Genomic DNA, 12,514 nt, shown 5'->3' with positions numbered 1-12,514 from the left:
CAGTTTTGCAGAATGCTTTAGCACAAATACCTATGGTTTACTTTGACGTTACATTTTTTTGTTGGTTTTCTTTACTTTAAATACTTGAACTGTTAGACCTTTTACTTTTTTTTGCTGAGAAAGATGTATTTGTACCAGATTAGAAAAGCTAAACTGTTTCTTTACATTGAATAATCAGCCTGTCATGACAAATCTATCTCCTTCTGCATGAGTAGGTGCCAGTCTGACTGGCTTCTTTTAGGCTCACACTGGGTTTTAAGCTAGATCCATGTGCATGACTGGCAGTGCGTTTGTTGGGCCAGATCTAAGGAGCCAGAGAGCGTTCAGCTCCTTTTTGCCTACAAAAGAGCAGCCAGACAACCAGCAAGAGGCCTTGGATGTAACACAAGGTGATACTTACTTAGTCAGCCATTCTTCTTTTTTTCTTATAATTTTTTTAAACTAAGAAGTTATCGATTTCACAAAGAAAAGAGGAATTAAATTATCAAAGGGTCCTTTTTGTAGGCCCAAACTATTTCCATTAGTTCTGCTTACACAAGTTGAAGTTTTCAAAAACACAAAATAATTACTTCTATAATCCTAAAATAATTATTTTTAGAAAAATATAGTACTTACTAGAAAATCATATACATTAGTTGAATGAATGAAAGAAAATGATTACTGATGTAGATTTTAAAACTTTCTATCCCAGATTGCTTCCAGATACTTAAGGAAGGGCTTATTTAGCAACATTAACTTGATCATACTGTTTTGTGTTTAGAATTTCTTATTTGTATAGCATGGTATACCAGCACTTGGGCAAAACAGATGTTATAATTAAAAATAATAGTTGCTGTATTTTGAAACAAAGATATTGTTTCTTTGGGTATGATATATTCGGTTTCATGAATTGAACACTAATGAAATCTAAATTCTTAAAATGCATGTCTTTTTTCTGAATTAGTCCTTTTATATTTTCTTCTCATATATTAAAAACCAGATCTCAAACTTAAATTCACATTTTATTTCATATTTTGCCTATGCATTTTAAACAAATCCAAAATTTAGTAGTTACGACAAAAATAAATGTAATCCCCAGGGTTGATCAAAGATTTAATCTGGCCAGATGGGACAAACTTGAGAAAGATTTTGACTTTCCACTCTGTTTTGCAACAAGAAAGGCTGATTTTTTTTTTCTTTCTTTCTTTGTTAGAGAAACAGAGATCAGGCCATCCCCAGAGAAATGAGCAGGTGTGGCCATTTATAAGCATGTCTGCTTATATTACAAACCAGCCTAAGAAAAGTTTGAGTTGGGTTGAAAAGGTCTGCTAAACAGTTGTAATGTTTCACCCTAAATCCTATTTATTCAGTCAAGAGCTGATCAAGCTGGCAGTAAAATATATAGTCTACCCAAACCTTTAAAGATCTTGTAATTTTATTTTTTATTTTCATTCTGTCTTCAGTAGCAAGTGAATAGGTGCACTTTGGTAATCCTCGCCTCTGGACAAGCACAGTATTTTTTTTTCCCCCTTCTGAATGCCTAATAACAGAGCCTTGCTTCCTGTCTAAGGATGAAAGGGTGGCAGTCACGTTCTTTCTCTTAGTTTACTATAAAATTGAGGAATTTCATGGGCCATTATGAGAGCAGAATCTTGTGAAATACTAGTAGTATTAAGTAAAGCCCTTTTTAAAAGAAAATTTGGATAAGTTAAAATGTATTTAGCCCAATTAATAAAAATCCAATTACTAAGACTGTATGAAACACTGAAAGTAACACAGTTAAGCACAGAATATTGTGTTATTAAGGGTGGTAAAGGACATGGAATTATGGGTTTGTTGGTAGAAATAGGGTGCTTGTTTTGCTATAAACACAAATTTACAAAGAGTAAAGATGCAAACTATATTATTTGAAATAATGTATTTTTAGTTCTGTTAAAGCTTATTTCATGAAAATATGTGTAGACATGTTTCTTAGACTTTTCAATCTGTATTTTTCAACTGACTGAATAAAAATATCTAACGTTATGAAAGACACCTATGGGTAGGTAATGATCTCAGCAGCTACACTGACAGTTTCTCATGTTCTAATTCACCTTCACAAATCCATGGCATCATTTTTTGGCTAAAGTAATGTCAGTTGGTGACATTTGCAGCAAGTATAAAAAGGACCCCCCATGGCAGCCATTTTTACTTGATTCTTAAGATCCAAAGGCTGCTGAAAGAACAACTGAATGAAGTTGAGGATTGGAGAAGCTTGATTTTCTTGTTCTCTGTGAAATGAAACTCTAGTCTTTTTCTTCCCCTTCCCCTTAAAAGCAAAAGTCTGCTGGGGGGTTGTAGCTGTGTCAAAGCCGCTGGGATGCCACTGCTGATCACTTTAATTACTACGACTAAGGAGGATAAAATTAAAAGTAGCACCATTGAAGCAGTGGAAGAAAGCTTGCCTAGATGTCGGTGAACTGTGAAATATAAAAATTGCATACCAATACATTTTTATGGAAAGGAAACAAGGAATTACATTACTTATTCTTGAAGAGTTTGTCCTTAAATTGTTCAAGTTTTACTAGTGCATCTATCTATGGCTGATTGTAGACCATTTCAGAATGATAAGGAAAATAGTAACTTAAAGACATGCTGTGAAAGGACTAAATATTTTTTCAGTTACGTCCAAAGTGGTTAGTTCTGATCCATTTTCTATATTTGAAAATACTTAAATTTGTTGTATTGAAATACAAGCTCTTTGTACCATAACAGGACTTTTGCCTGATCCTGAAGACATTAGTAAAGAGAAAAGTAAAGCTTAAATGTACTACATTCAGCACATTTGTGAAGGTTTATAATTTAAGATTGGGAAACTAAGTTTTAAATAAATATAAACAAGTTTCTCCTCACCTCTGTATATTCAGTAGCACACAGTTTAACCTGATTTGTAAAGCCCAAGAGTAAGTAAAAAAAAAAAAACAGGTTTTTTTTTTTCTTTAAATCACAGTAACAGTAGGGCCTCAGAAACATTCTCTGAACACCAGTTATGTGATAGATAGGACCAGTGCTTTGAAATGAGGCAATGGTTTTCATTTTTACTATGTCATTTACAAGATGTATGACCTTGGGCAATGTATTTAGGTGAGATTCGATTTCTGTCAAATCAGAGAGACAGTTTACCTTACAGAATTGTGAGTACTAAACAAGACAGCATGTGTGAAAACACTGTGCACAGGCACAGAGCTAGTATTTACCAAAACATTTGTTACAACCTGTTTTGTAAAAAGATGGTTGTGGGGAGGGTGGCCTTCCAAAAATACAGCTTGCATCAAACCCTCCCAAAGAGGGCGTCCATCGTACAAAAGCTAGATTATCCAACATAACAGTCTAATTCCAAATAATACTGTATGGCAAAAGGTCAGTGTCATCCGACCAATGCATAGAAATAGGAAGCCTATAACTACTTCAGTTTACTTAAGTTTATTTAGACTAGGCAGGTAAATGAAAGATCCATAAATTTCCTACTGTACTGGATTTTTCAAGTGCACTTTTCTTTTTAGTGACAGCCATCTTCTAAGTTACTTTACCCCTGCATCCCAGTGAAAAGATTTCTTTTTCTTTTTTCCAGCAGACACAGTAAACTGGTGATTTATTTACAGCTAAGTAATTTTTTTTTTTTTTGGTCTCTTTTGAATGCAGAAATGGTCAAAACAGATAACAACACGTTTCCACTTGGGTATGTTTAAGCAAACCATTATTGTCAGAAATACTTATTATCTACATATTTGAGCAGTTTGTGCAGAAAGGTGTACAAAAACAATCTTTGTCTGTACTCTCTGGTCATTTTGTTCCTTTGACATAAACAGTATGTCTCTTCCAAGTAAAAGATCCATAGATTTTGTTGCTATTCTGTAAATATTACTGCAAAAATCAACTTTTAATGGAGCTTATATATAAAAATTAAAATGAAATAGTTTTATTTACAATGAATCTGGAAATTAATACTATCAATTAAATTAAAAATTATTGCATAATTGATTGCTCTAATTGCAAGCTTTTCCTTTTGACCTTAACAATTAGCTTCTATTTTCTCAGTTGGTTCTTTGTCTTAAGGGAAGTTAATGGGTAAGAAAACAAACAACGCAGATATGCCATCCCACTGGAGAGCTCTAGGCCCAAGCAAAATTGTCTCTGTGGTGTTAGGACATTAGTAGAAAAGTAAATCAAGGCAATCTGATAGGGAACTAGAATTCTGTCAATCAGGCTCAAGATTTTGTGCTGTGTCCATAAACTTTGTTTACTGTAGGGTTTTATGAGTTGTAACCTGCCCTTGCAGTCTGTTAATGAGGCTAAATCTTGCTACTTGAGAATTGAATTACAGCACACCTCTGGGCTAATGGTTATAAACAGAAAGTCCCATTAGGGCTGCATTCTGATTTGTTCATTTGCATTTTTTTCTATTGTATGGAGAACAATGACGGGTAAATAGGTACAAACAAACAATTTACAAGGAAATTGATAAAGTGTCCCTAATTAGTATTTAGAGTTGGTTTTATTAATGATTGCGTTAAATTGCACTCTTGGTAAGCTCTCAGAAACATTTGCAGATGGGAATATTATTGGGGGAGGAGGGAGACCAAGAGGAGGTGGTAGCTTGTGAGAAAAAAATTAGGTTCCCATTTCATATTTGGAAAAGTAGAATCATTTATTTCATTTTAACTCAGTTAAGATGACCCAAGACCACTTCATCTTAGTCTGAATCAACCAAATTCCAGCTCTGAAAGAAGTTATTATTCACACAGTGAAATTCACTTAAACAGTTGCCTGAGGCATATCAAATAATGTTTTTATTAGTGCTCTTAACTTTTCTTAAGTTTGAAAGATGAAAGTTTGGTAAAAGCTCAATTTTCCTCAGTTGGTCATGTAATTTGATACTTTTTGGGATCAAATATTTTACTGGTTAAGAGCAAGGGCTCTGTAGTCAGACCTGAGCTGGACTCCCAGTTTTGACATCAGTTCTAGTTGTTGTGAACTTGAAACTCTAAACCTAAATATTCTCATTGGTAAAAATAGGAGTGTGAAAATTAAATGAGATCATGCATATAAAGCACTTAGCACATAAAAGCTAAGAAATATCAGCAACCATTACCAGAATCACCATTATTGAGTATGTATCTCCTTTTATTCCTAGTATATTTTCCAAGTTCAGAAATAGTAGAACTGCAGATTTATGCATATTATTCTCCCATCTTCAGTCTCACCCTGCCTGATGCATACTACTCCTCTAATTACAAGTAAGCTTGTATCTCTAAATATTAAGAAAATTTCCCTCTTGTTAGATCTCTCTTCTTTTGCTTCTTCCACAAATTCCACCCACCCCAGGAAGCCTACGATCTCATCTTTTTCTTCCTTCTCCCCAGATTCTTTTTTAAAAATAACATTTTTTAATAGAATTAGTACATGTATATTATAGAAAAATAAAAAATGAAGACAAGCCAAAGTAAGAAAACAAAAATATCACATTTCCACACCTAGATATCTCCTCCATCATAACAACTTTGTGAATACCCTTACAAGTCTTTTTCTATACATATATTTATGTGTATTTATTTTGCCAAAATGACAAAATGAAGTTATTATTGTATAAACTGGGTTTTTTTTCAGTCAACTTGTATTTCCTCTCATTTAATACTATGGTTATATTCAGATTTCTGTAATTGATTCAGCAATGTCCCATACAACTTGTTTGTCCAAACCACAGTCTAACCCGGGACTATACATTGCATCTGGTTAGGTTTCTTTTGTTGGTGGTCATGGTAATTGGTTAGTTGGTTTTTCTTGTGTGTTTGTTTTCATAACTTTCTTGTTAAAATGACCAGGTCAGTTATCCTGAATATCATACCTTTCTGGATTTATTTGGTTGCTTCCTTGCTATGTCGTTTATCATGTTTCTCTATCCCCTGTGTATATGATAAACTGGAAGTTATTTAGTGGATTCACTTTAAACATTTGGGCTAGAATATTATTGGTGGTGTGCAGTTCATGTCCTTCACATAAAAAAATATAACATATGGTTGACCCGATATTCGTGATGCCAAGACTGACCATTAGATTATGGTCCCTAATCCTCGATTTAGTTCTGGCATTTAGTTCTCTCCATTTACAAGTAGGTTTTCTCCTTGCAACTAGGAAATAATCTCTGTGGTGTTACTTAAGCATATGTTCTAATTACCATTGCTGCATAAAAAAACTTAGCGGTGTGAAAAAAAATTGTTTTTATGCTCACAGAGTCTGTGGGTCAGGACTTTAGACAGGGCATAGTGCTTTGTCTCTGTTGTACATTGTCTGGAGCCTCTGCTAGGGAGACTTGAAGAATTGGGGGTTGACACAAAATGGCTAAAGGCTGAAGTCTTTTGAAGGCTTCTTCATTCACATGTCTGGTATGTTGGCCAAGAAGACTCAAGGCTTAATTTGGCTGGCATGACAGCTGGGTTCCCAGAGAGTAAAAAAATGCAAAAATTTCAAGAGAACTGGGCAACAGGGGTATGGCCTTTCCTACCTGGCCTTTGAAATCACCCAACACACTTACATATTCTACTGATTATAATACAAGTGCCTAAAGCTGGCCGAGATTCAAGGGGAGAGGAACTAAACTCTACCACTTGATGAGGGAGTGGCAAGGTCACATTGCAGAGAACATGTGTAATGAGAAATACTGTCATGGCCATCTTTGGAAAATACAGTCTGCCACAGCGTAATATGAATATCTAGTTTTCCATCAGACATTTATCAAAGAGCTTTAACAACTGTTGATAATCCATGTCAGAGTCATTCTTTTATGAATGACAAGGTTATGTTTCTGTAATTTTACCTCTTAAAAATTATTATAGCTGGTATTATTGTATAATGTAGAGCTTTCTCTCATTGACTGGGACTATTTAGTTACCCTAAAACTCAGTTCTTACTAGAAGGACAAGATAATTGTTTGATTATTTTCCTCTAATTATAAATTTTCAGAGGAGTTGTTTTAAAAGCTGCCTCAAATGAATTTATATATCCTCCTAAGAACTTTAAAAAAAATTTTCCCTTTATTCTTTTCCTCATTCTGTTTTCTTTTTTTTTTTAACATTTTTTTTTCTATACCCAACGGGCTCAAACTCACAGCCCCAAGACTGAGAGTTTCATGCTCTACTGACTGAGCCAGCCAGGCGCCCCATCTAACAACTTTTTGAATATCACAGTGAATTAATGACTTTTCATTGATTCGTTGTGTGATTTCATTGATTCAGTTCACTGTAGTCATTGTTCTTTTTGATACTGAAATTGTTTCAATTTGTCCACTAGGAGCTTCAAATATTTCTCTGGGTCCATTTGATATCCCTATTAATCTACTCCCATTAATATTGAAAGGTCTCATTTCTAGTCATCTCAAAATGTGTGAAAGAACTGCCTAGGTTTGAGCTCCACCAGTCTGGCATCTACCCCTGCTGTCCCTAATAGTATTGCCTACCAAGTTTGATTGCCCTTTTTTTTTTTAAGATTTTATTTATTTGAGAGAGAGTGAACAAGAGAGAGCAATGACGAGTGGTGGGGAGAGGGAGAAGCAGACTCCCTGCAAAGCAGGGAGCTCAACGTGGGGCTACATCCCAGGACCCTGGGATCATGACCTGAGCTGAAGGCAGATGCTTAACCAACTGAGCCACCCAGGCGCCCCCGATTGCCCTTTAAAATGTTCAGACTCACTAACCTCTCACATTTACTGCAGCTGTTTTTCATGAAAGTCTCTTCTACTTTGATTCTCAGGATACACCAGCATTCTAGTTCTTCTCCTCTTTCTCTATCTCCTTTTCTTCCTCTCATCTAATACAGATGTTTTCCATGTTTTAGTTAGTAGCTACCCTTTTTCTCTGTATCTCTTCAGGTACTTGCATATATTCCTGTAGTTTCAGCTCTGTAGTCATAGTTTGACTTCACTTCCTAACATGAATTTCACTTCCCAGCTACCTCCTAACATCTTCTCTTGGATGTCCAGCCAGCCTCTCAGACCCAATCTGTCTTACTCCTAACTTCCTCTCCCTCCTCTTAGTTTATCTTTATTTTTAGTGCCATAGTTTTACTAGTTGCCCAACTAGTAAATTGGTATATTGTACCAATTGGTATAGGTACCAGTTCTACCTCTAATATATTCTTACACTGTCTCTTTCATTCCAGTTGCCACCATCCTACTTCTGGATCTCATTACAGCTTCCTTGGACTATTATGAGAGCCTCCTACCTAGTCTCTTTCCAGTTTCTCTATGCCATCCTATCTTATACACTGTTGTCATACTCATCTTTCTCAAATAACACCTTTGGTTGGTCATTCTCCTAGACACACATACAAACACACACACACACAACCAAACCTTTAATTGGCCCTTGCTTTCTTTACAGTCAATCACCCTTTTGGACAGGGCTTCTACAGTCTTATCTGCCCGGCTTTATTTTTCTTGCCTTGTCTTTCTCTTACTATTTTTGCCTTATGCTCAGGAAAACTAGACTACTTTTTCTCCATTGTACTCTCTTGCCTCTGTGTCTGTGTATTGTTCCCACCTCGTAGTTTCTCTTAGAGTGACCCACCTAACTCCTGACTACCATCTCTATGCATTCTGAATCCTGCTCATTCTGCAGCCTCAGCTCAAAAACCATGATGCCATGATACCTTCTGCTTGTTCCTCAGACAGAAATGTTTTTTTTTTTTTTTTAAGATTTTATTTATTTATTTGACAGAGAGCACAAGCAGGGGGGAGTGGCAGGCAGAGGGAGAGGGAGAAGCAGGCTCCCCGCTGACAAGGGAGACTGATGTGGGGCTCGATCCCAGACCCTGGGATCATGACCTGAGCCAAAGGCAGACGCTTAACTGACTGAGCCACCCACGCGTCCCAGAAATATTCTTTCTTCTGAACTCTTGGTCGAGTTTGATCAGACTTCTTCCTTATTGTGGCCATTTTATCTTTCCTCTGTATTATAAACATTTGAGAGTATAAGTTACAAGTTTTCATGCTTGAAATTTCTATCGCAAGTACCAAGTACAAGGTATACCTTAAGGACCAGAGATACAAAGCTAAATTAGATGTAGCTCCTTCCTTTAAGTAGCTTAGTTCTGTTGATAAGGAGGCATTTGTACAGAGTATAAGGTAATTTGACAAGTATTATTTTTAAAAGTAATAACACACACACACTACTCTAGTAACACAGATGAAGAACTTTATTCCACTAGTGGGGAAGAGGGAAGAATAGTCAGGGGAAATTTAGTGGATTTAAATTGAATCTTGAAGAATGAGTTAGAAGTTAAATAAAATGAGAGAACATTCCAAGAAAAGAAAATGACATATTCAAATCTCTGGGCATGAAACTATACTATAAAAGCAATTCTGAATAAAATAGATGTGAACTTTTATGGAGGTTGGGAGAGGTTAAGGGAGGATAACACTGCAAAGGTATCTTGGGGCCACATTATTTCAAGTTTTGTTTTGCTATAATGATGCCTTATTTTATGTATTTTCCAGTTTACAAAGCACTTTCACATTGATTATTACAATTCATTCTAATCCTTTTTTAGTAAGCAGAAATTTTAGTTATGTAGTTCTCTGTAGTTTTTAGTTATTTTAAATTTAAAAAACCATGTTAGATTTTATTTCTTCTTTTTTTTAAGATTTTATTTATTTATTTGAGAGAGTGCACACATGAGTGGGGGGAGGGGCAGAGGGAGAGGGAGAAGGAGACTCCCTGCTGAGCAGGGAATCCAATGTGGGGCTTGATCCCAGGACCCTGAGATCATGACCTGAGCCAAAGGCAGATGCTTAACCTACTGAGCCACCCAGGCACCCCTTGTTTTTTCTTCTTAATGTTCATTCAAGGAGAGAGGGAGTAGGAATGGGGATAGTCTATCAGTTACCCAATTCTGATTTTTTAAAAACTACCAACAACTATAACTTGTATAACATACTATCTCCATTCCACTCCAACCCCCTCAAAATACTGTTTCTTATATATAATCAATATGATGTAGCAGCATTTAATGCTATCAAAGATGTCTGTTAGCCAGTAACTATACCTTTATTAGAAAATAGCAAGTTAAATTCTATTTAAAAAAAATAAGGTATTAATTGAAATTGTTTTTTAGTATTATGACTTTTTTCTGTAAGCCTGATTATTTTATTAATAATAGTCCCTGCTATTTTCTCAGAATATATATTGCCAAGCATTCTTTAAAGGCTAGTTTGAAATTTTAGCAGACATTTTAATACAATAATTTGTAAATATTTTTTAAAAATCTGATTCTAGGATGTCTTTTAAAAATGGTGTGACATCCAACTGATATAGAGCATCTTATTTATAATGTGGGCCAAGCACCATGCTGTAAACCAGTTACTATCATGATGATCAGATTGAAAATGAAATTGCATTTCTGTCAATTACTGAGTTGGCAACTGTTCAATATATCTTAGCAGCAAGATGAAGAGCGACGTCGGCAGCTGAGAGAGAGAGCTCGTCAGCTAATAGCAGAAGCTCGATCTGGAGTGAAGATGTCAGAACTTCCCAGCTATGGTGAAATGGCTGCAGAAAAGTTGAAAGAAAGGTCAAAGGCATCTGGAGGTGAGTTAAAGAATCTTGTATCATATTCTACAGACAACCCAGAAATCTGCAGTGGACCTTTGGGACATTTTATTCTTACTTCAAAATGTTGCATCAAATACATAGTTTCTAACCTATTGATATGTTGCAAAAATCCTATAGGAAGCTTGGTAAATCAGAAGATAACTCTTGCTGTTTTCCAAATCAACTTTTTGGCTTAATTTTTACTTTCTTAGAAGTACTTTCTTAGAATATGATTTAGGAAAAAAACTCATACAGACTTTGGTTTATGACTCCCCATGATGCCTCATTAATTATAGAAGGAGTGAGTAAAATGTAATCAGGTCCTCATCATTTAGGTCACAAGACTTGTTAGTGGTGAGCTTTGGCGTGAAAGATTTTTGCTTGGAACTGGATCTTTAGAAAGTAGCTTTAACAGTGTTCTGGCCTCATAGCCTGATGTGTAAGGATTTGGGGTAAGCCCCATATCCATTTCTTCTTAGTCTCCTTATTCTAAGGTCTCCTTCAGTATCTGCAGAAATTATTCTCAGCTTGATGTTAGGACAGGACTATAGATACAATTAAGGAGAATTTTGATTTTGCCTCTTAATGCTCAATTTGGGCATCTTTAACTTGGAACTTTTTACATTTTTGTTTAAGAGGAGTATACTCAAGAGTCCTGTGGGTTATTTTGTTTTGTTTTGTTTTTTGGTTTTTTTAATTTCAAAGGTGTATAACCTATTTATCTACCAAAACATGCCAGGTACTTGTCCTGAGTTAATCTTAGAATGCTAAGATCACTCTGAAGAGTAGGCAAGTGTGGACTCGAATTAAGACCTTAGAGAACTGAAACAGAGGTAAGCTATTTCTAGGTCGATGATAAGTTTCTTCAAAGGAAACTGAAACTGACTGCTGTTATTTCTAATTGATTCCTTATATTAAAAATTTACTGTTGTAGAGAATTCCAGTTAATGCCTATAGCATATAAGTTTCCATCCCATAAATTTGAAAGCTGCTTTCCTAAACAGCTGTGTATCTGTCCCTCTGGTCTTCTCAGAATGTCTATCTTCTTAATCCTTCATCTTACTTTTCAACTCTTATCATTCAGAATTTTTATTGCAATTTCTACACTCTCTACTAGTTTTATAGTAACATCAGTAACTATTCATAGCTACATTTATATAATGCTATGATAATTTGCTTTCATTTACTATTAATAACAAGATGTTTCTTTGGCATCATAAAAATTCCAGGTATTCTAAGTAAGTCATAAAAATCTTTGCCTCCTTATATCTCAGAATATAGAAAAAAACTCATATTCTTGACCCTCCATATAAAGGTTCTAAAGCTACTAATGCTCCCTTCCTGTGGCATCATAAACTCATAGGAGAAACTCATAAACTCATGGTAATAATAGGATAGAGAGGCATCCAGTGTCTCTTTTATTATTTTTTTCAGTGGTGAGCAGATAATAATGCTATTTTAAATAAGCTGTAAACTCTGGGAAGGCTAAAAATGAAAAGTTTTAATTAATTATTATTTAGTATTGCTGTTTTTAGATAGTTTGGTTAATGTTAAAATGAAGTCTCAGAGTTCAGGCAGATGTCACTGGATGACAACAAAGGCTTTATCACAGACCATGAGTGGAGCGCACTCTTAAGGCTTCTCCAGCCCTGGTGCTGACTGGTCTTTCACTGCCAACTGTCTGGTCCATGTGCTCCCTCCTGATCTGTTCTTCTTTTCATGAGCTCTTCCAACTGCCTCCTGCTTTATACCTTCTCATTTTTTTCTTTCTCCTCCTAGTCTAAGGTGGCACTTGACCTACTCTTTGAAAGACTCAAGCACACTGATCTTCATCTTTTCTTTCTTATATCTATTTTTATATATTTTTTATCTACTTTATTTTTATGGATAAACCTTGTACCTCCATCAATCAG

At 35.4% G+C, this 12,514-nt stretch overlaps 1 protein-coding gene across 12 annotated transcripts in view; it reads left to right on the top strand.

Annotated features, from left to right (window-relative positions):
* EHBP1 (EH domain binding protein 1) overlaps nucleotides 1-12,514 on the top strand; it is a 366,839-nt gene that overhangs the window by 296,822 nt on the left and 57,503 nt on the right. For all 12 annotated transcript variants that reach the window (XM_027623542.1, XM_027623541.1, XM_027623544.1 and 9 more), the window contains one exon: nucleotides 10,451-10,598. In XM_027623542.1, coding sequence (XP_027479343.1) covers nucleotides 10,451-10,598 — 148 coding nt within the window. The remainder of the gene's footprint in view (nucleotides 1-10,450; nucleotides 10,599-12,514) is intronic.

This window comes from Zalophus californianus, chromosome 8, assembly GCF_009762305.2.
Source record: "Zalophus californianus isolate mZalCal1 chromosome 8, mZalCal1.pri.v2, whole genome shotgun sequence".
NCBI lineage: Eukaryota > Metazoa > Chordata > Mammalia > Carnivora > Otariidae > Zalophus > Zalophus californianus.
The sequence above is the reverse complement of the archived record's forward strand: the minus strand, read 5'-3'. Positions and strand labels throughout refer to the sequence as shown.